Below are 24,600 nucleotides of genomic sequence, written 5' to 3'. Positions count from 1 at the left end.
AGCTTAAGAGCCAGCGATTTCTTCTAACGTGCCAGGCCGGAGCACGGAGGTATAGCGGGAATTCGTCTTCAGGAAGAGCAAAAGCGAGAAGGTAGGACAGAAGAGAGACAGGAGGGAGGCAGGGAGGCTGAACCGCACTACATCTCCCGGGATGCTCAGCAAGAGGGAGAGCCGAGCCCCGCCCCGGCCCGCCCCGCCGGCACAGCAGGCGCTGCCCACCCCACGCAGCCCGGCGGCGCGCAGAGGCTACAAGTGCAGCGGCTTGTGAGCGGGGTACTTTCCCGAGGAGCCGCGCAGGCACAAGCGCGCGGTGCTCGAGCCTCGCTGGGTGGCCAAGGCAGGAGGTGAGTGGCGGAGAGAGGGACGGGGAGGAGGCGCTGGGGCGAGGGAGAGACCCCGAGAGCCTGGCCGAGCTGGGGAGCGCGTCCCCAGTCCCTGCCCAAGGTGCCTGCCTTGCCTTAGGGTATTTGGCGAACGCAGCCCAACACCGGGTACCTCGGCGAACGCGGAGTTCACCCGGAATGGATTGACTGATTCCGCGGGGGACACCGCTGCCCGGAGCTCGCGGCGCGCCCTTCCCGCACAGCGCGCGCAGGACGGATCCCGAGGTCGCCTCCCCCAGACCAGCCTCGCCTGTGTCAGTTAGTTCCAATGCAAATATTAATGTACTTAATTGCTGGCAGACGGACGAGGGAGAGTGCTGTCCCCTCGTTTTGCGGTGCAGTTTTATTAACCGCGCTCTTAAACCAGAGAGACGAGAGGGAGTAGACTGAAGGAAAGAGCCTTTAGCTGGTCCCCTGGGATTATCCATTCTCCCCTGAGAATGGAAGCCCCGGATAACGGAGCTGCAAAGGAAATCGACTGTGCAGCTTGTTCCGATGGAACAAGCAGAGTCTTTTAAGAGAAAAAGAAGCAGGAGAAGGGAATTAAGTGGAGATTTCTCTCCCTCTTTGTTATAAATTGGAAGTCCCATAAGGGACTCTGCCGATTTTTATCTAAAGTAATCCAATTTGATGGGTTATTTGTACCAAGGGTTAATCACAGCGCCTAATGTTTGAGGGAACTGCGAGATGATTTCTCATTTCAGTAATTGGTCAAACCCGTTATCATCACTTCCTTCACTGAGGGATCCTGCAGTGGGGGTCTGTCCACCTACTAAAAGGAAAGCTCTGGTTCAGTTGTGTTTTTCCTGCACCTGATTTTTTTTTTTTTGTTTGCTTTTGTTTTGGGTTTGGTTTTTTTCTGTTTTAGCCGCAGAGAAACGCCGATAATAGAGAAGTGTGTGTGTGTGTGTGTTTTAAACAAATTCTAATGTAGAACAGAAAACATGTGAATTTCCTCTCCCATATTTTAAGTGAGTTGCCAGGTGGACTTTAGGTTAGCCTACCTGCGTTTCTGTGTGAGTTACCAGCTGCTGGGATGTGGATTTTGAAGCATAATAAGCCTCCAAGACATGAGTTAAATCAGTTATTACCCTGAACTTGGAAGCAAAATAAAAGGGGCCCTTGCTTGAAACCTCTGTACTTGGTGATAGTGGAAAGTACATTTTCATTCCTCAGAAAAATGGCAGAGGCAGAGAAAGATGGGCAAGTGGTTTTCTGCTCAACACAAAGTTCTATCCCATAAAGGTGCCTTGCTGTGGTGGGGCTGAGGGCATGTCACGGATACAGAGTTCCAGAGGTAACTTTGGAAATAGCTTTCCACCTATTTGCCTCAACAAAACTGTGACTCTGTGGGTTGATGATTTGTCTTTTATTGTCAGTTTACTTCTAGATTGGATTTGTGAAAACTTCTAGACAGTTGATTTCCTGTACACATTTGTCAGCAAACCGTGCTGAGGGAAAGGAACTCATACCCACTCAGACCCAGTGAGCGGGAGTAGCAGACCTATACCTGGAGCAGGCAGCTGTGTGTGTGTGTGTGTGTGTGTGTGTGTGTGTGTGTGTGTAGGAGTGGGCTAGCCCATCGTATTTTGCAGAGATCACACAATGATGTGTGTTGTCTACATACTTTTGGGTCCAGAACATGCTACCACCATGTAGCAGTAAGCTGAGAATGGAAGCACAATGAACAGGGCTGTGTGACTAGGGTCTCTGGATATACAAAGTGTAAGGTTAGGAGGGGTGGCTGATTAAGCTAGCCATCTTTCACCCATTTCAGAGCTACCCAGTCAAAATGCTGAGCCCCAGCTCCAACAGAGCGCAACTGATAGTGACATATTGATCGGTTCACCCATGGTGATGCTCTAACACTAATCTGTATTGGAATCTGTTCTGAACTACAGAGAGTCTAAACACTTATAATTTAACTGAACTGTTGAGAAGTCTGTGCTTCCCTAGGTTCTTCAGAAAATCAGCAGCTCTGCTAAAAAAGGTCCCTGCTTTTCTCATTTGTATCTCTATGCAGGAAACCTGCCTTCTCGTTTGAGGGATCCTGTCACCGAAATGTGTGAGTCCTTGGATAAATTTGGCTTGGTGACGGCAATGCTTTCTTCAGAGACACTGCCACTTCCTGCATGTTCCTTTTCTACCCTGACCTAAGTTTCTCAGCGTTAATCCCTGTGATAAGTCAGAGGATTTGCCCTTTTCACACTTTCCCACCACTAGGTAGCCTCTCCTTTCTCTTACCTCTTTTAGGAGGAATTGGGGCTGAAGTGTCAAGACCTGTGGCTACAAAGGAGATGAGGGCCTCGGGAGCAATACTACTGATGGTACGGCCTTAGCTCCCGTTGGGTTCTTATGTAACTGTGTTGCTGTTGGCAGACTTTCTGGAAGCTGCTGGGGGATGTCTGACTAGCTCCAATGGAGCTCCACTATCTTGCTAAGAAGAGCAGCCGGGCAGCCCTGTGTGATGCTGTGGACTGGAGTTCAGGAGGGCTTCCCAGGGACCAGGCAGATGCAGCAGCCACTAAAGCTGCTCTCTGCTGCCAGAGACATCGTACGTCGGCACCAAGAGCACCAGAGATGGAAGGGTCTAAACTTAGCCCTTCTCCAGCATCCCCTTCCCCCTCCCTGCAAGACAGTGCTATTCAGCCAGACTTCTTGCCACCAGGGCTTCTCAACTCAGGAAACAACCAAATAACAGCAGAACAGAAAGTCTGCAACTGCTGTAGCCAGGAATTAGAAACCTCTTTTACCTATGTGGATGAGAATGTCAACCTGGAGCAAAGGAACCGGCGCTCCCCTTCGGCAAAAGGGAGTAAGCACCTGGGAGACCTTGGCTGGGGAAATCCAAATGAGTGGTCCCACGAGGCTGCCATATCACTGATATCCGAAGATGAAGATGATACAAGCTCGGAAGCCACCTCTTCAGGGAAGTCAGTAGACTATGGTTTCATAAGCGCCATCTTGTTCTTGGTCACTGGCATCTTGCTGGTGATCATCTCTTACATTGTCCCACGGGATGTGACTGTGGATCCCAACACTGTGCCGGCCCGGGAGATGGAACGTCTGGAGAAGGAGAGCGCGAGGCTGGGGGCTCACCTGGACCGCTGTGTGATTGCGGGCCTCTGCCTTCTCACGCTTGGGGGGGTCGTTCTTTCCTGTTTGCTAATGATGTCCATGTGGAAGGGGGAGCTATATCGGCGTGACAGGTTTGCCTCTTCCAAAGAGTCTGCGAAACTCTACGGTTCCTTCAACTTTAGGATGAAAACTAGCACTAATGAAAACACCCTGGAGCTGTCCTTGGTAGAGGAAGATGCTCTCGCTGTACAGAGTTAATTCTGGTTGTGAACTTCTTGAGAGTCTGCCTTGGCATTTTATATGAACTGAACAAAGCAAAGCAAAGCAAAACAAAACATAACACATTTCTTAAAATTAACAGTGCAGCTTATCTGCCTGGCGAGGAAAGTCAATTTCCCAAACGAACAGCCAGTGAGTGTTTTTGTTCTCTATGTACTTTTATTTAGAAGAAAAGCCATGTAAGATGCATTAAGAAACCACAACCAGCTTCACCAGTCCTCAAGAGCTGAGAGTAATTAATCTGTAATGGCCATCAGCTTCTACTTCTATAGCAAAATATTTCTAACAATCCAGTGTGCAAACGATTTCTTTTACATGATATGGGATATTATTCTTTGGACACTAGGAGGTGTAGGATCAATTAGCAACCTATTTTGTGAAAAAGAATGTAAGCGCTAATCACATAATAAGGCTTACATTTAATTCTCAAAGGTGCTTATCCATTTTCTTGCTAAATTTATTCTTCCTGTAATTTGGCTAAACACTAAAATATGGGGTTTTGACTTTGAATATTTTGGAGCTTGAGGATACTGATTATTAAAAATGCAAAAACACATATGTTATATTCAAAACTATTCCAGTACACAGAAGTGGTAACTAAGTCATTAGAATAAACTTTCTAGTAAAATAAAATTATATAAATCAACCAATCTGAATTTAACCCAGAATGGTAGTGTCAGATATGAGGCAGTGTCACATGCCCATTTTCTAGATGAAGTAAAATTAATTGCTGATATAAATTTCATTTTCTGTTTGTGATTTAGCTGTCATACTCGTTGTGCACGCTCTTGAAGTCTTTCCTGGTTCTCACACCAGAGAGGCAAGCATGAGATGTTTTTATCCTATTTCCAGATATCTAAACATCTAGGCAGGTTGAGTCATGATTGGCTCAGGCACACTCCCAGGTGACATTTTGTTGTTGTTTGGAGAAAACCTCCAATACAAGTGCAGCTAGACTCCTGGGGACCGTGCCTAGAAACTGGTGTCACTTACTCAGGCCAAACAACAAGTCATTGCCCCAGGATGGCAGCCGTCCTTAAGCTCACAGCCAAAAAAATTAAAATGAGAAGAGAGAGAGAGAGAGACTAAACACACTGATTCAGTGGGAACTGCACTCCTCACCAGAATTCACCTCCCCCTAACAATGGTCTAGGCATCATTCTGAGCACCTAATATCCAGGCCCTGAGTACCTGTGAGATCTTGCCTCATGAATTCAAACTTGCTTGATTAGAAGCACCATCAACAAAACAGTAAATACTTTGTAAAACACACACCTAGCATCCGTGCTAACTCAGTGTCTTGGTACGGTTGTGGTTCAAGAAGGGGATGGGGAATGCAGCCTCAGAAGTATCTTGCATTTTAGAATTCTTCTTTGAGGTGTTTCCAACCTCCCACTTCAAGAGTTGTTTTAGTTTCCATTACTGTGTTACCAGGATCAGTGGGGCCATTCTTAAAGAGGACTGGAGCTGGGAATTGGGGTGGGAGGGCAGGGAAGGGGAGGTGAGAAAGTGATTTCTTTGTAGATTCTAAAGCCTAATTCTTATGTCTGAAGTTTTTGTTGTTATTGAAGACTGTGGAATATGTGGGTGACTTTGGCTGGCAGAGTGTGTGAGTCAGGATATTTATGTGAATGAGCTCTTGTGGGTGTCAGATTGACTTGATGAGTTAGGTACACTATGTGTTAGTAAGGGTTAAAGCGAAATGCAAAAAGAGAAGATCAGAGGATAATAAAAATAGTGAGGACAGGTGTGTGAAAGAATTATTAGGTTAAGATGGTAAATTATATGGACATCAGAGGAAGCTAGATGTAGCTGGATTACCTTATCCTATGTAACAGACCATTATTGATTTGGAAATAATTGGTATAATATAGACATGATTTCTGTTTTCTACTGCTTTTTGAAGAAACTTTTGTTTTACCGTGACTCTCGTGTGTTGAGGCCGGCTTAACAGCAGTATAAATTTCATATTCTGAAGGTTTATATATAAATTTTCAGATTCTAGCCTGCTTGAGGATCTACTTTGCGTGACGTTGAGGCAATAAGGGAATGATCTCCTTGACTTCGTGAGTAGGTCTGAGCTGTGTGTTTTTTTAAATACACTTTTAAAAAATACATGTTTATTCAGAGATGCTAAATGGCATCAGCTGAGTTTTGTTTTTATTTATTGATGAAACAGGATTAATTAGTCAAATTGCAGACTTAAACAATTAATGAGCAGCCTGATTTTCAGCTTCTGAAGTAAGACAAATTTGAGAATCAAGTGTTAGGACATTTTTTCAGTTCTGTAAAACTGATGATAAAGGAGAAAAAAATCAAAGCTCTTCATTTGGAAGCATTTAATGAATCTTGTAGTGCTACCAAACTACATATAGTTCTGATGTGATCTAAAGGATATATATTCCTACATATATATTCATATAAATATATGTATATATCCCAATTAGGAAAAAATATTCAGGGAAAAAAAGGCTTAAATCAGAATATATTTCTTCCTTTTCTTCCTTAAAATTTTAAAATTGAAATATATTAAGTATATGCTTACTTATTTCAACATTATTTAAATCTGCTCGTATATAGGGCAGATATATAGGGCATATCTCTTTTAACTTTTCCTTTTATGTGGGCAGACCATTACTCCAAAAGGAACCAATTCAGAACATTATCTGGGTGTCTCCTCTAGTGCTGTGTTGACATGATTTAGACAACTGCCTTAATCAGTTATGATTTCCCCAGGTATTCAGCTGTGTAGCTCTAGTTCATCCTGTCAGTGCCTAAATTCAAGACAAAGATCAACTGAATTTAAAGTGACGGTAACACAGGTAACAAAAAACCCTGAACTTTAGACACTGTTGTTTCCAATCTGATAAAGAGAGTTTGGGGCTCTAAATGTATTTATTTAGAAGTACTTTGGCAGCATCAGGTGATACTGTTATAGTCACGGAACAGACCATAGCTATGGTGTTGGTCTTGGATGCTTCCTGGAGATTTGTGACTTTACGCCTATCTGTCTCTTTAACATGGTGCTGGTTGTTATCTATGAGAGCTTTTATTGCTAGACCTGGAGAAGCAGAACTCTTTTTGCAGAGGTCCATAGTTTAGGTCTTTAACTTTTTACCAGGTTTTAGAAAACTAAACTTAGAGTCACCTTCCTAATCTTAAAAGAAGACAGCTCATTGTTCAGCGTTGAGACCCAAAGGGGTGAGTACCACAAAGAAAGCTGCCTTTCTCTATTACTACGGGGATCTACAGGCTGCTAATGGACAGTTTAATTGTCTTAATGACTTTAATAAAAACTGTTCCTCTTTAGGTCACCTTAAACTGTTTGTGGCAGAGCTGCCATGATTTCTTTGCAATGTTGTGTGTCCTTTTTAGCCATCTGGAGCTCCTAAAGCAGACCATCTCATATGATGTACTGGCTCCCTCATAAGAAGAATGTCTTTTCTCCAGGCTCCCCATTTCACAGCTGGTTTATAGTTTAGAGGATTACAGGACTGCTTGGAACCATGAAATTCTTGGTGGCTGTGGGTGTTTTTACCCACAAAATTGCCATGCCCCTTGATGCTATACTACCTAGCTACTTGCCTTGATATCAGTCTCACATGCTTTACTGTCTGCTTAAAATATGAGTCCATCCCTCTCATACTTAATTGTTTTAGGGACCCAACTGGACCAGTACTGGCACGTGTCCTTCGAGGTGCAAATTTAGACAAAGAGACTGCCCTACCAAATTCATTTGCGCCTTCCCTTTGCTGTTGGGCATAAGGATAAATGAGTGAGTGAGAATTATGTCAGTTGAATATCAGGAATTAAAGGTGTGAATCCAAGTGGCTCTACTTTTTGTGACTTCTTTGTGACAGGCAAAAATTCTGAGCAAGAAGATTTGAACATTTTAGCCTTCATCTTTCACACGTGCAATGACAGGCACATGCAAAACCTGGATTATTCATATAAAGTTAAACAAAAAATGTTCTATGTATATATTAGGAGAAGGTTTTTCAATCTGAAGGTCAGATTCCATTGCATCAATAACTGCTACCACAAAAATGTGGTCTGACAAAAGAGATTCACAACCTTCACCAATGGTTCACCTATTCAGCAAGATTTAATACCACCAACTAGATTCCACTGTGACAAAGGAATAAGACAGATCCTTATAGTTCTCTGTAATGGGGTTTAACCTTTCCCAGAATTGGGCATAAAGAATGACTACAATAAAAAGAATTATGGTGAAATCTCACTGGCTTTTCTCAGTATAAGATGGTTTGTAAAGAGAATTAACATATCGTCTTTCAGCTGATTTTCAGCCATATAATTTTATGGTTCATAGTATTCTATAATATTCTTTCCTTCCAACTTTTGTATGGGCATAAGCCTTGGGAAGTAATTTGCCTGACTTGTGCACTAGCACTGTAGAAAGTAAGATGTTATTTTAAACATAAAAAGTTGATTTCAAAAATCCATGGGTTACTTTTAAGAGTGTACCTGTCTATCATTTCTGTTTGTTAGTGTGCAAGTTTATGTACACTCAAGTCTATGTGTTTACTAGGAGAATATTTTGTAATTATAGAACTGTAATATTTAAAGCTATCATTAGAATAATTTTCTTATAGGAAACTTGGCATGCCTTAATGTTGACTTTAAGGACAAGAGAAGTCTTTCACAGGTCATAAATGAAGAATTTGCAATCAACCTCAGAATGAGATGCCATAATTATATGGATTTTTTTTGGTTATTCAGCTTCCTGCAGATGTTTAATTTACATTTTTAACCTCTCAATTTTAGGCTCATAAAAGTGTGGCATATTTAGAAATCATTTTACCGTGATTATTATTTTATTTCAGGGAAATATGAGTAGCAGACAGTGTTTTCCTCTGCTTTATTAATTCTCCTGTGTTTCAGGAAGAGCCAGCCTTGTTTTCCCACTACCATCTTCATGCTTCCTAGCCAGGCTCCAAACAAATGTCATACAAGAAAGTAAAGATAGGTTATTCTATATAGTGTATTGAGAGTTTTAGTTTTATGGTTCTCATTGTGCTTTAAATTTTACTGTTCTTGCCAAACAAGAAAAATAATTTGATGTTGATTATTTGTTTTTGATATTCTAAAAAGGGCAGTTATTAAGGTTCTTGGCTTTTTATTAGGGCATTTGATGCCATATATGTTAATAGCAAGTGTGTCGTATCATTTTAAAATAAAACTATTTATTAAGATGTTTTATTGTGTTTGTTAACTTTCATTTAAATCTGAATCTTTAATGCTGATTTGGTCTTTTAAAATTATATTTCAAATTATCTGTCGAAAAAAATTAGAAGTAATATTTACCCCTGATTCAAGCATAACATTCTTCTTGCTACCATATCACTGGACAATGTAAACTATGCCTTTTTTTCCTACTTTATATGAAATAATGAAAGCTATTTGGGTTTCTCTAAATTACTCAAAAAACACAGGAATAGATATTTTAAAAACACTTACCTAAAAAATCTAGAAGGCTCTTAGGTGAGAAACAAATACTGGATTAGCTTGTGCCCCTGCTCTTAATCATTTTTTAATCTAATTTTGATCTCCATTTTCATTTGAGAGATGGATAAGAATTTATATAATTAAGTGGAATTTTATCCTTATTTTGTATAACTGCTGTCAAGGTTGAGAATCCTGAAGCGACAATTTGAAGTGAAGCCCCGTATATTGCTCCACTCATTTAAAACAAAAATTGGATCAAGATTCTTATCTATTATAAAGAAAGAAAATCTAGTCTTTTTTCATATGTATTTTTTGCTAGAAGACCTTTTTTCAGTTAACTACCTCTGGTCATTCAGAATGAGCTACACGATGCTGCTACAACTCCATAGTCTCTTGCTACCTGACCCTGACAGGTCAGCAGGAAGGCTCTCAGGGACCCAATCTGATGCAACTACCTTTTCAAATGTTACTGGTTGTCCAGTTAGAGGGAAAAAGAATCTGAAAGGTCTCAACAGGCAGTGTACTGCCTCACAGCTTGTTAGCCAGGACTAGTTACATAGTCCGACTCATACCAGGAAATACATTTCTGATATGTGCCCTGAAATGGCACACATCTCAGCCATGGTTTTTTCATCTGTAAAACAGGAATAATACTGTTTACTCTGCAGGATTTTGATGAAACTTAAGATAAATGAGACAAAGGCTGAGAGAGAAATCCTGTTCGGTATTCTATCATCAGATCCACATTATCTTTAGCGGGCTGCTCTGTAACAGCAGAACCTGGGTTTCTGGAAGTACTTGGGAACCATGATCATGTTGATTAAGTACTGCTGACAAATTACTGTATTGGGTCATCACCAGGATCCAAAATAATCTCTTCCTCTTCTTTCTTCTTTTCCTTTTCTCCTTCTTCTTCTCTTTTCCTCTTCTTATCCTCCTCCTCTTCCTTTTCTCTCCTCTCTCTTCCTTCACCAGCATCATCAACTATGTGGAAACCATTCATTTGCAGATCTTTTATTTCTACCATCATAGATATGTCCGAGAAAGAAAATTATATTTCCCTTCATGAGACAGAAAATCAATCTGGAAGACTGTCTTTTGCTTAATTGTGAAGCCAACTGCGTGCTAATATCTTGTACCATAATCTTCCATACCTTGAATAGCCATAGTTCCAATCATCAGCATGCTATGTGGCAGAAAACTCAGTTATCTTTTTGAATAGAACAGTTTTGCCACAGAAAAGTCCAACAAAATCCTTTTATTTGGTTGAAAAATATATATATTTTTACATTCATAATGTTAAAACTTAAATGATTCTATTCCGTGAGCACTCTGGCAAAAGGCTGTTCTTCACTGCTATTTATCCAGACCTGAGTGTTTGTGTGCTTATATTGAGTTTACCTTTGAATTCTATTTGAATTGCCCACATTCTGCCAAATTAGGAAAATTAACTCTTCTGGAATACCGATGACATTTAGAACAACTGCCAAAAATTAAACTCATTTTCCCTTGATGCTTAAATGGCATAGGCAGCAATGCCCCTGCTGCTGAGTGGATCCGTAGCAGAGAAACCAGGGTTACCAGAGGAGGAAGAGGGCAAAGGCAGGACCTGGTTGCAAACAGAATAAAAGGGGTTGCTAGATTTTAAACAGTAATAGATGAGGCTGAGAGAGACTTCGAGAGAAAAAGTTTCTTTAACGACACAACCTTATGTCAAAGATCATATTAAGGGCATAGCTGTTCTGGATAATCTCAAAAGAGCCATCATTAAGCTGAGAAAGAGAAACTGGGGACAAGAAGCTAGGAAACTATTCGGGCTGGAGGCAGGAAAATTTTGTGTATGGTTAATGGCACATGAAACTAATGGAAGCAAGTAGCAGAGAAGTCTAAGTTGCTGAAGGAATTTTATTGCCAAAGAAGCCCTTAAATATTTGAGCCTTAAAAAACAACACTTGGGCCCCAATACTTGTACTAGCAGGAAGCAGTCCTGAACATTTGTACAGGACCTAAGGAGGGCATACTCCTGAATATGCACTTTAGATGTGGCCAAAAAAGGCAAGGAAGAAACAAACTCCTGGAAGATTGAACAGGAGCTTTGGGGAATAGTAGACAAGTGAATTTCTTCCAGAAATCAGAACAGAGCCTAATCAAGGAATTTACCCACCCCCTAGGACAAAAGGACTGTATCATACCTGACAGAGTTTCAGCATTTCTGTGGATCAATGATATGATTATCATGTCCCTGTTACCATCATTTTATATTGTATATGAGGGATAACTTGTCTTCCTAGTTTCCAGTTTTTTAGATCCCAAGAAGAGACATCCAGATCTTATGCAGAAGACTGTGCACATCCTGGAGCTGTTTGACTTGGAGCTGGAGGTAATATCTAGATGGACCTTTTAGTCATCCCCCTTGGGAGCTGAGTATGCTCTGTGTGTAAGGAGAAGGGATAGACCATGGCAGGTTGACCAAAGATCATACCCCATCTCCTTTGTGTAGAGTTGTTGTTAGAGAGCAGTGGCCCAATGGGGTACTACATTTCCCAGCTTGGTTTTCATTTAGGTGGGGCCAAATGACTAATTTGCACCAATGGAATGTGAGCAAAGTGATGTGTATTACTTCCTGGATGAAGTGGTTAAGAAAGCTGCATACTTTTATTCATTTCCCTCCCCAATCTGGTGGCTGAATTAAGCAGGTGGTTAATTTTATGTGTCAACTTGACTGGACTAAGTGATGCCCAGATAGTTGGTAAAACATTATTTCTTTATTATTTATTATTATTACTATATTATTTATTATTTCTTTCATTATTTCACCAGGGGCTTCCCTGGTGGCGCAGTGGTTGAGAGTCTGCCTGCTAATGCAGGGGACACGGGTTCGAGCCCTGGTCTGGGAAGATCCCACATGCCGCGGAGCAACTGGGCCCGTGAGCCACAATTACTGAGCCTGCACGTCTGGAGCCTGTGCTCCGCAACAAGAGAGGCCGCGGTAGTGAGAGGCCCGCGCACCGCGATGAAGAGTGGCCCCCTCTTGCCGCAACTAGAGGAAGCCCTCAGGCAGAAACGAAGACCCAACACAGCCAAATAAATAAATAATAATTAAAGGTGCTAATAATTAAAAAAAAAAAAAAAAAGTGAAGCTTACATTTTAAAAAAAAACAAAAACAAAAACAAAAAACATTATTTCTGGATGTGTCTGTAAGGATGTTTCTAGAAGAGACTAGCTTTTGAATGGGAAGTCTGAGTAAAGAAGATTGCCCTCACCAATGTGGGTGGGCATCATCCAATCTGTTGAGGACCTGGATAAAACAAAATGGTAGAGGAGGGGTGACTTTGTTCTCTACTTATGCTGGGACATCCATTTTCTCCTGCCCTCCAACACTGGTGCCCCTGGTTCTTGGGCCTTCAGACTCAGACTGGGACTTACACCATTGGATCCCCTGGTTCTTGGGCCTTTGGCTGTGGACTGGAACTACACTATCAGCTCTCTGGGCCTCCAGTTTAAGTCAGCACACTGTGGGACTTCTCAGAGTCTGTAAGTGCATGAGCTAATCCCTCATGATGAGTCTTTTTCTAAATATCTATGTCTATACTAATTTATCTATCATCTATTGGTTCTGTTTCTCTGGAAAACACTGACTAATACACTGCCCAAGAAGAACTGTGAAGCCACAGTGAAGATGACAAATCCTCCATTAGCAAGGTTTGGGGTGAGTGTGGGTGGTGCAGGGTGCTGTCTGCTCCACAGTTATCAGGAACCTATGCTGATAGGAGCTCTGTCATCTTCAGCGTATGACTTCCGAGATAACCCTGGTTGTCAATATTTAGCCAGCAGACAGAAAAAGAGACAGCATGGAGGCTTTCATTTCAGTTGGTTAGCACTCAACCTTATTGCCACATCTAACTGCATTTCCCAGCAGTTAGATGTGAAATGTCATCCAGCAGTAATATCCAGGAAAAAGAAGAAATGGCTTTGATGGACAGCTAGCTAGTCTCTGCCAAAATGTGTGACCTGGTTGTAGTCAATTTCCTGATTGATATTTTCCAATTATTTTCTTCAATTTTGCTTAACAAAAGTTTCCTCTAATTAATTATGAGTATTTGACTTGTTTTTTTCTCAAGTGAATTAGGTTAAGTATCTCATTGTATATCATGTTCAATTATCCCCAAACTTAATGACTTAAAAATAAACTTTTATTATTTGGGAGGAGGTTAGCTGTGTGGTTTTGGCTCGGGTCTCATAAGGTTGCAGTCAAGATACTGGCTGGGGCTGCAGCATTTTAAGGCTTGACTGGGACTGGAGGAGTCAATTCCAAGATGGCTCATTCACAATGCTGGCAAGTTTGTGCTGGCTGTTGGTGGGAGACCTTGAGTTCTTAACACATGGACCTCTCCATAGGGCCTCTTAAGGTTCCTTAAAACATGACTGCTGGGTTCCCCTAAAGAGTGTGATACTAAATAGAAGGAGGATGCTGCAAAGTTTCCTATGGCCAAGTTTCAGAAGTCAAACACTGTCCCTTCCACCACATTCTATACAGTCACTAAATCCAGCCCACATTCAAGGAAAGGGGAACTAGGCTCCACCTTATGAAGGGAGGAGTGTCAAAAAATGTGTGTCAAAAAAAAAAAAAAAAAGTGTGTCTATATTTTAAAACCTTCACACTTAGAGTTTTGATTTTTCTAAATCCTTTCATCCTCTTTAGTGTTGCTAATATAATACTTCTTTACCTAATTGGTACTTTAATTAACTCCTTTACTTAATTACTTTTTAAATTAACATTCCCATTTTTAGGAATGTTAATTACATCTTTTATTTAGGATGTATTAATGAGAGCACTGAATTTGATCTTTAAAAAGTCAACTGACTTTGGGTCTTGCAGAGAAAAATTAGGCTCTCAAGCCCAAATGGAGAGAGACATAGGTCGGTGGATGTGGGCTATAATTAACAGTAAACTGAGCCAAGCACTCCACTTCAAAATATAAGATGTGCATCATGATTTGGGGAAAAACCTCCAGTTCCAGTTTCTTCTCCTTTGCAGTGACAAATCTGTCCAATTCTCAATCAAAACACCAATAGTTATCTATTATGGTGGAAAATCATTATTACATCATAAAAACAAGTGATTTACTAAATTGATGCTTAAAGAGGTTAATGATGAAAACTAACACTATTGAGTGCTTATAATGTGCCAGGCCCCTGTTTTCATATTTTACACATTTAATCCCCACAACAATGCTATGAGGTAGGTACTCTGATTACCCTGATGTTATCCATGAGCAAAGTTAGATTTACCATTACCAAGAAATTATTAGTTTGCCCCAGTGATTAGCTTTGTCACCAAGTTCATAAATGGCAGGGTTGGGGTTCAAACCGAGAGTTTGGTTAATAAACTTGCTTAAGGTTAAAGCTAATAAATGGTGGAGCTGAGACTTCCCACCCAAGCCTGACACAAAAATCCATGCTCTTTGTATCTATACTAAGCTGCCATTTACTTCTGTAGTTCTTTTCACCTGAACTGCCTGTCCTTCCCTTTGCCAAGGCCAACCTCATTGATGATTTCTCACATCATCATTGATCTCTCCTTTCTTTAAATGACCATAGCACTTAGTATCTATATATGTATTCCACAATTCACCCAGTGTAGGCTGCCTTGTATTGATCACTAATTGTTTCATGGCTTAGACGTTTCTCTCCAGTTAGACTTTAAACTCTGGGAGGGCAAGCACCTCTCTCTCTTACCTCCTAGTACCTAGATTAATACTTACTCATACCAGTCACTTGATGATTGTTCATGACTTGCATAAATAGGAACATGATAAATTCTCCTGATTTATAAATTCTTGCCAAAACAAGTAGTCTGGCCCCAATACTAAAGTAGCCTCTTATCTTGGAAACCAGGGTAAGAAAAGAACCCAAGGAAGGAAAAAAACCCTAGAGGAGAGCCACAAAGTGGATTAAAGTTAGAAAGCATGACACAAGGGAAAATGTAAAAGAACAATGACTTCCAATTATAGAGCCAAAGACTAAGGCATAACTTAATAAAAATTCACTAATTTTGATATTCAGAAACATTCACTTCCACCAGGAATCAAAACATTCAAATTATCATCTTAAACATGATTTTTATCATCAAATTGGGAAGTTTTTCCTTTTTTAAAAGTAATATTTAATGTTGCCGTGAGAGATGCTGTCTCATACATTGCTTCATAGGAGCATCAATTAATACATTTCTTTCTGGAGCACAAGTTAACAGTTTGTACCTGGAGTCTTCAAAATATCCTTTCAAGAAAACTTAGAGTAGAAATATTCAAGGAGATAGATAAAAAATTATTTACAAAGATATTTATCACTGCATTAGCTAAAACAAGGAAATACTGAAAACAATCACATAGCTCAATAATAGGGGGATTGCTGAGATGGGATACGTCCATAAAATGAATTGCTGTAAAACCCCTAAATATGATTTTCAAAGATTTTTAAGGATATTGAGATATTTTCAAAGATATTTAAAGATATTTTATGGATATGCCCATAAAATAACATTAAGTGAAGAAGTTCATGATGTAGACCCTTTTCTCAAATATAGCATCATCCCAATCATGTGCTATCTGTGTGATTTATATATACATAGGACAGAAGGAAACATCAAAATGCAAACAGTTATCTCTAGAGTGAGGTTATTGGTGATTTGTTTCTTTTGTTGTTTTTTCTAAATTTTCTTTCCTTTTTATTTTTTAAAGTGCTTTCAATTTTTTAACAAATATTTTTTATAATACTATATGCCAACATTTATTCAAGGGAGTTACAGATATTAACTCATTTAATTTAATCCTCATAAGAACCCTATGAAGTAGGTACTGTTGTTACCTCAATGTTATTGATGATGAAACTGAGGCAAGGAGAGGTTTAAAAATTTCCCCAAGGTCACACAGATAGTAAGCTGTGGAAGCAGGATTTGAGCCCATGCACTTAACTATTCTCTGATTGTGAAAATCTTTTGAAACCAGAAAATAAAATAAAATAATTTTTAGTTGGAGAAAATTATGAGTTAATTATACAGACTTCTCTGGGCTAATATAAGAAGGTAAGAAAGCAACATGAAGAGTTCAGTTATTCATTAGGAAAGACTATTCTGATATCCAGGATTATTACACTAGAACGAGTTATCAGGCAAAATGTGGGAAGTCCTCAGTGAGGCAATAAAGATGGGATTGGTGGTCATCTGGTATATGTAATGTCTTCTTGCTGAGATTGGTGGTGTGACTCTCAAGGTCCCTGCCAGGCCTATGATTCAGTGATTCATGAAATAATAAAGCAGATTTGGATGATCCAGTTTGTTCCCTAAGTACATTTATACTCTCATCCTTTAAAGGAGTCACATAGATGAGACTCTCCTTCCTGTAAATATAATAATTTAATTTTTTTAATCTACAACTTAGAATAACAAACATAATCTAAGTACTTTCTAAGAAGAGAGAGAGAATCCACTGTTTTCTCACCTTTCTTCTCAGACTTGAATAAGTCGACTGAGGAAAATATAGTAGAAAGAAGAATTCGTCAGCACATTGTCAGGTAAGTATAAGGATTACACCATATAAATAGCTACGATGAATAATTTATTTGATAGCTAGATGGCACCATTTGGTCTGAACTGTAATTCATCAGTTTTCCTTCCTCTTCTTTTAGGGCTTTTTTTTTTTTTTTTTTAGGGCTTTTATGAGTTTAGGTTTTGTGTTAGAATATACGTCAGCGGAAAAAGAAATACCTGTTTAACAATTAAAACATATTCTTATTTGCCAAGAGGCCTATAGTTATTCTGAGAAGTTGGTTTTATTGTTGTTGATTTCTATCCAATTGCAAAAGGAAAACAGATTAGTAGGAAAATTACTAATTTATTTTCTCACTGTGCTAAACCATACTGGTTTTAAAAAAGGAATGGCCCACTTTGTAGCTTGTTACTCACAGACTGAACTTCTTCCTGCTCAGGGAGAGTGAGTGGAAAGTAAAACTACTCTATATGATAAATACGAGGAACTTTAGAGTTGGATATAGGCATCTAGGGAGAAAAGAAAAGGACAGAGGGAGAAAAGGACAGAGGGAGAAACGAACAGAGAGAGAGGGCCCAAGAAAGTGGTTAGAGGCTTCAGAAGGAAAAGTCTACTTGTTGACAAATTCCCAGTTGCAAAGATGGCAGAAGGGTTTTGAAAATCAGCAATGTTGCATATTTAATATTAAGCTGGTCCCTAGTCCTAATTATTCTGTATGTTCTCTCTCAATGTCTTTAAGCCTTTCATACAAGTCAGCCATATATAACAGCCTCATATTAGTGGAGCCATGGGGAATTTAAGGGTAGGACAGAGAAGAGAAGGGCAGGCCCCTTGGCATTACTCCTCTGCTGATGCCCACATGGTGGAGGCACCAGCAGTAAAGGGGGACGGTTGTTCCAGAATTACATGATCTTTAGCGAAGCAAGTGAAGATTTGAACTAGACCTAAGAGCAGCAGGTAGATGCTAGCATTAGTAGAAAAGTAGGCTCTGGTGTGCATTGACGCACTTTTAATTTCTCCCAAACTGGCTAGAGGAAGGGGGTCCTTGAAAAGAGTTGTGATGAGGGTGGGGGAGGGAAGTGGTTGTGGATGAAAGCTACAAACACTTGTGTTATGGGAGTAAACGGTAGAAATTGAGATAGGAAACAACAACTACATGTCATGGTTATGTAAGCTGAAGTTTATTCTACGAATAATGGAGGAAATACTGAGATTTTCTTAAAAAGAAAAATGGCATAATCAGAATTTAGTTTTAGAAAGAAAACTCAGATAATGGGGTAGAGATCAGATTGGAAAAGTGGGTAAGGACTGTTGGGAAACAATAGAAAGGGGCCAAGGAGAAATGATGAACTTGAAGAGTGAAGGAAGAAACTGAGAGGAGGTAATATATTAGGCATTTCAGAGATCAGATAAAGTTAATGATTGATTCGAATAGGGTGGGGCCATTGAGAGAAATCACTTGGATAATTTGTCACTGACCAAGTTATGAAAAGCATAGGAAAAAGCACTACGTTGGGTGGAAAAAAGATATGCGATATGCCGAGTTTGAGGTATGTGGGGGACATCCAAGTGAAGGTGTCTAACGGTCAGTGGAAATATGAGTCTGGAATACTAGAATGAGGTTGGGTTTATTTATGATATAAAGCTATGTGACAATATTCTCTTAACCCAAAATTAGGACCCAGGGTCTTTCAAATTTTCAATGGTGAGTGAATTTATTTTCATGAAAATTTTTATGAATATGAGAATATGGAAGTAAATTGTTAGATTTTAATCAATTACCATCAAGTAAAAAAATAAAGCCACTGAAATCAAAACATCCCTGGAAAATCCAGGATGTATGGTCACTATACTTCCATCTCATCTATTTCAAAGAGGGTCAATACAATTGTGATGTAAACCAAAGCTTAATAATATTCAAAATCAATCAGAAGGAAAGCAAGGGAATACCTGAAGTTAGTCAATAGCCACAATAAAAGTTTAAAAGTTAACCTTTAGGTTTCTATTAAACAAAGTGAAAAATAGAGTGAAGAATATTGGATCACAGTTATGAAGTACCTGATAAAAAGAAAGTCTAGATATTAATTTAGACAGAGAAACATTTCCTTGTGCAAAATTTTAGGAGGAATTATCATGTGGACCTTTAGATAAAGGCCAATGAGTAACATAATGGAAAATCATTTTAGTAAGGCTAAGAAATGTTCTTCATATCATTAAGTCCAAAAGGAAGATAGGTTTTTCAGAAAACTAGGATACTACAGCCCAAGTTTCTTTCTCATGATAACTTAATTAAGGAATGGAGCCAGAATTATCTTGAGGATCGAATAGTTAGCATGCTTCTCTGGCTGACTCTTAAATATTGAATTTTTTCAAGTAAGCTTCTTACAAAATTGCTGAATTTCTGATCTTTTGTTGAATTCTCTGATGAGTGTCTAGAAAGTATGTTTCAAATGCTTCAGGTGTCAGTTATAGGGGAAGAGTTGAGATTCTACAGTGAAAATTTCAGAGGCTCCTTTTTATGTTGGTCTATATGGAAGTTCTTACCATGTGATTCAAATCTCAATAATCTATTGTTTCTTTTATATTACTTATAAAATCTCTAAAAGTAGTGAATATTGGAATTTATGTTTTAAAACAGTCTAATACTATGCAAACCATCTTATGCCTAGATTTGTGTTTATTTAGCTAAATTCCAGGGCAGAATTTTTAGCACTTTAGAAGCACAATTAGCATTTTTCAGAATTTATCTAAAATGCAGCTCTTTGCCTTTAACTGCTTGGGGTTTGTGTTTATTGTGGCTGACTCATAACACCTACTTTATCTGGGCTGATTTGAGACATAACATATGGGAGTGTCACAATGGGGAAAAGTTTGGTTTCTTAGACTTACCAATGGGAGGAGAGGAAAGGTTTAATTACGATTCAGCCAGATAAATGGGACAATTTAATTCCATGAGAAATATGAACTAGGAAATATCTGGAAGACTGTAGTAAGGCAAAATAAAAGAAAATAATTTGGAGGAAATTAATTCTTATGAATTCTTTCATTTGTTCAATAATTTACTGGTTGACTGTAATATTCTAGGAATTTTGCTAGGCAAATAGAATATAAAGGAAAGAAAAACCAAACCAGAAGCTACCTATCCCCAAGGAATTTTAATCTAGTAGAGGAGACAGGTGTGAATCAAATAATCACATATGAAAATAGTTCAATTGATGATAAATAAAACAAAGGGAAAAGGACAGGGAGAGATGAAACTATAATATGGGGAAGGAAGTGACACTTGGACTGAGACCTGAAGTTTGATGATGGTGGGAAGATAAATGCTGTAGTTCGGGTCATTGAAAGTGTCACCAAGGTAGGTTCTACCCACATGGTTGAATTGAAAAATTTCTAAATACTCATGAGTGAGTCTGAAAGGAGGAACAGATTAAGAAATTAGAGAAAATGTGGAGCCTACAATAAGCCCTGACCTTGTGCATTATATACTAAGTTTGCTTTGAAGGGTTTTCAGTCTATTCACGAGAATCAGCTGTTTATCCTTAGGAAAATGTATAAAATAATGCAGGATATTTTCCTTCATGTTGGAGGTAATCCAGCATGATGGAGGTTGAAACCCATCATGTCAGGGTGTATTATGTACTTTTATTCTTTGAATCTCTGAAATTTTAGTCAGGTGCGCTTGGAGAGATGATGGAGATTATTGTCTATGCCAGGTTTATTTGTGTGCAAAGAGGCTTACTTTCACGAAGCACAGCTAGTTCCTTCCTCAAACCCTGTTTAAAATGATGCCCATTCTATCAACTTTCATCTTTGGTGTTAATAGCAAAAAGAATGAAACACTGCCGTGTCATTTTCAAACATTACTGCATTGAATTGTAGTTAGTTAAGAAGTGTAGGAGGGATTACGTTAGGTCAAGAAGGATTCTTTGTTGGCCTTTCTTCCCAAAAGTTGTACAGAAAGGCACCAAGCCCTTTGGCTAGGTCTGTTTTGTGTTGTGATTTGATGGAAATAGTGGCTGACTAATTTTTTTGGAAGTGAGAGTTCTTTGTATATTTTTTTTAGAATGAGCCCTTGAAATAAATATATTTCATAAAGGAATTGCCTAACTTTTGGAAAGTTTGGTTGATGTTATGAATATCCTCATGTAAGGACTAAATAGGAAAAAAAGAACTCAATTACTCCACCAGGAAGAGCGTTAGGACTGCATATTAATTTGGATAAATAGGGAAATAGGAAGAGGGTAACATTTCTTTTTCCTGTGGCTTCTGGGAACAAAGGCTTCTATTGGATGTGAGACTATCAGTTTCCAGGTCAAGGTGATTTTCCTGGAGAAGAATAAGAGGGTCAGTTTAGATGCTGTTAAAATATCTTACAATAATATGGAAAAGGCATCTTTGCTTCGGGCACGGCCTAGCTGTAGAACTATTCCTGTGGCTCTCATTTAAAAGGATAAGGGATAAAAGAAACAATTTTCATTAAGTCATTATTAATAAGAGTTCACATTTATTGAATCCAGCTTCTGTGCAGATCTCTTTATATTGATTATCTCATTTAATCCTAACAGCTCTTTGAGGTAGGTTCTATTTAGATGATGAAAAAAAATAAGTAGTAGTGAGATTGGAAAACCCAAAGTAATATCTAGTAAGTAGATGATCCTGGACTGGAGCCCAGGTTTCTGACTCCAGAAACCATGTTCTTAACTGCTATAGCATACAGAACCTAATATTGTATCAACTATACTGAAGATGTTTATTGGATTAATGGAGGAATGGGTTCATGAATGAATAGAAACAAAAATAAGGTAAATAAAGGCAATGAGATTCTCTTGCAAAGGAAAAAAATTTAATAAAGGTTTTGGCTGTGGTGAAATTTGAAACACACACACAGAGCAAAACAACTCACAAAGGACCCTATACAAGTAAAGAGTTGCTAAAAACCTTCTAGGAAAGGTGCTATGTAGGTGGATTTCTTCTCAAAGAAGGGTCTCATAGTATTCAGAGGGAGGGAGAGAGGGAAAAACAGTCAGAAAGGTAGACAGAGAAAGACAGAGAGAGAAAACAGAGAGACAGAGTGAGACAGAGCCCTAGTTTTTCATTTTAATTTAGGAATTCAGGAGCTGGTGTATCAGAGCTGCAATAAGAGGAGGATCCTTTAGTTGACATAGTCCAGCCAGCTCTGACCCAATCCCTGAGCAAACAAATCACCTCCTTTCCCTTCTGCACTGCAGTTTGGCTTGAGTGTTGAACCAGTAAAAGCTTTGGGGGTTGTAGCACTTACAGGATAGTTCACTATAGATTATCATATAGAGTTACATCACTGTGCCCTCTCCAGTTAATGACATCCTTGGCTAGGGCTCATATCAGACACCAGCCATCAGGTATGACATTGCTGCAGCCCAACTACAAAGTGACATAGAGAGAATTTTGAAAAAGGGCAAGGGGATAATTGCATCTCTTCTAAGGAGAGCTTCAGGCACTCAGCCAAGTAAAGGTTAAGACAAGTTAATGTTGCAGTCAGAGCAGAAACAAGCCACAAGCATTTGCTGCCTCTCACACTCCTGCCAACGGATGCATTCTGTCAAAACTGCACTCAGAGTGGGCTTGCTAATAGTCGTCTAGCTCTGCTACTGGCAACTCCTCTCCTAAGATAGGATCTGTGACCAACAAGGCCCGTGAGACCCAGCATTGCTTCCCTGGTGCACTTGGCTTTTCAACCCAGATCGCCAATCCCAAGATGCTAGCTTGACCCTTGTTCTGCTTTCTCTAAGCTTCTTGGGGGTATCACTTGGAATCATCAGATCCATTATGGGGTCTGTATGTCAATGCGCTCTGAAAACTTTCTAAGCAGTACTTTGCATCAGGTATATTAGATGATCAAGCCATATCAAATCATTCTTGTTATAGGCCAAAATATATAATGGTTCGACTTAACATGTTTATCATACCCCATTTTTCGACTGTACAAATATATGTATATATTTGGAATAGTATCAGTGACTTTGTTCACAATTCCACCTGCTAAGTGCATAGCTCAAAGTAAGTGTAAGATGGGGAAAGGGTATTTGTATTTCCTATTGTCTTAATTTGGTTTTCCTCCATTACTAAGGTGATTACACATCTTTTCATAAGCTTATTGGCCATTTGCGTTTCCTGCTTTGTGAATTGTCTTTTCGCGTGTCAGTCCTTCCCCTGACTCAGGTCAAGAGAGTTAAGCCTGGGTGGAGTTCTTCTAATACCTCCCTTCATGGAGGATGTAAGCCTTATGGATCCTGCATGCATGTAGAGAGCTCAGTTTGCATGCTCACTTACTGGTTTTCAACACCCCCTTTTTTCTGCTACACATTTGAAAGTATACTTGTTCTGTTTTTACTTTGTGATGTTTTTTTCTTTTAATAAAGGGATTATTATGGTAATTTGTCCAAACTATTCCTGGAACTGGAAATTTTCTGTTAAATTTACTTTTGGGTTATTATAAAATTCTTATAGAATTCATCAAATGATATATCCTAGTTACATCATCAAAGAAGTTCTGCTTTTAAAAATGTCATTTTTAAATGCTCAGAGAGAAAAAAAGAGTTTAACTTCTCTCTTGATAACACAAGAAGAAAAGCACGATTCAGCAGGAAAGTGAAAGATGCAGAGTTCGGTACATAAATGATTCAGTGCTAAACAAGTAATGGTATAGACTCCAGAGTAAGTTGCAAAGCATTTACTAAGGGGAAATTGCTCCTGATTTGATAAGGGAAAAATAAAAGACCTGACCAAGGAAGTCATAGGGAAACTGAACACATAAATGTACTGTTAATTCTGGCACCATTAGGCTCATTTTCTCTGTAACAACTACATAAAATTTAAAAGTACATACATGGGGGCTTCTTGAAGGCATTAAAAGCAATTTATTCGTTTAAAAAAATAGAAGAGAAGCAATTTATAGCAGCAAGCACTTAAATCAACTTTGTTAAGGTCCTTTCTCTGATAAAAGTAATTAATTAATTCACCCTATATGTAAGCTTAAGAATACCCTTAAGAGGACAGCAAAAGAAAAAATCTTCAGAATATTATAATATTTGAAAACCAATCACCATTTTATTTTTCTTATTATGAATAGTCTGTGCTGAGGTAAATATTGATGTATCCAATCTGGTGGAACACAGTAATACAAAAAGAATGCTATATACTTCTTTCAAAGGAATTTCACTAAATTAAGGCTACATATTTGTTATCTTTAAATTATCCACATCAAGGATGATCCTAACCATTTAGTTTGCATAATCCTAATCAGGCATCACTGTCTCCTACTGCCAGCAGTAAGAAATACCTGGCTTCTTAAATGCTAAACTTGTAGACCCCAAATTAGGGAATGAATGAACAGTCTATAATCTTATCCTTTTCTAGTATTGCTCCTTTGGGTATAGTCTCCTAGCTCTTAAGGGAACAAAAATGATTAATGGAATTTCTGAGGTCTGTGATCAAAGCAGAGGTCTGCTGGGAATAATAAGCAGTGCTGGCGCCACAAGCTTGGAACTTATGCTATTACCAGGTAAAGAAACCTTTCCCCAGTTTAGCATCATTCTTGGAGTTCCTACAACAGGTACTGACCCAGTCATTTTGAACATAGCTACAAGGAGATGTTAGATGTATCCTTATGAAGAAAAACTGATTTTATTTCATGCAGTGATCTCACTCTGTTCCTCTAAATTTGCAGATATGTATCTTAGGGCGTAAGAAATGAACATGTTGGTTTGATAAGGTTCAGGAGCAAAGACACTGAAGTTAAATATCTCAAGAATATACTGTAACAGATTCAGACTTTTAGTTCCTTCCATCTATTTTTAAGTCAGGA

At 38.9% G+C, this 24,600-nt stretch overlaps 1 protein-coding gene across 4 annotated transcripts; it reads left to right on the top strand.

Moving 5' to 3' along the window:
• Nucleotides 1-250: 250 nt before the first annotated feature.
• Nucleotides 251-5,205, top strand: TMEM74 (transmembrane protein 74). Of its 4 annotated transcripts, XM_068525702.1 has the most exons (3): nucleotides 251-344; nucleotides 2,407-2,448; nucleotides 2,637-5,205. In XM_068525702.1, exon 3 carries the CDS (start codon nucleotides 2,802-2,804, stop codon nucleotides 3,717-3,719), a length of 918 nt encoding a protein of 305 aa, XP_068381803.1. In that variant the 5' UTR covers nucleotides 251-344; nucleotides 2,407-2,448; nucleotides 2,637-2,801; the 3' UTR covers nucleotides 3,720-5,205. The 4 variants fall into 4 exon arrangements, with proteins under 4 accessions (XP_068381803.1, XP_068381806.1, XP_068381805.1 ...); XM_068525705.1 differs by lacking the exon at nucleotides 2,407-2,448 and having other exon boundaries at nucleotides 2,763-5,205; XM_068525704.1 differs by lacking the exon at nucleotides 2,407-2,448.
• Nucleotides 5,206-24,600: the final 19,395 nt, after the last annotated feature.

This window comes from Eschrichtius robustus, chromosome 17, assembly GCF_028021215.1.
Source record: "Eschrichtius robustus isolate mEscRob2 chromosome 17, mEscRob2.pri, whole genome shotgun sequence".
Taxonomy (NCBI): Eukaryota; Metazoa; Chordata; class Mammalia; order Artiodactyla; family Eschrichtiidae; genus Eschrichtius; species Eschrichtius robustus.
Note: the sequence above shows the minus strand (reverse complement) of the source record. Positions and strands in the feature narration are given on the sequence as shown.

Excerpts from the sequence above, each read along its gene's own strand:
- TMEM74 (XM_068525705.1), top strand. The coding sequence starts at position 2,802 with ATGGAGCTCCACTATCTTGCTAAGAAGAGCAGCCGGGCAGCCCTGTGT.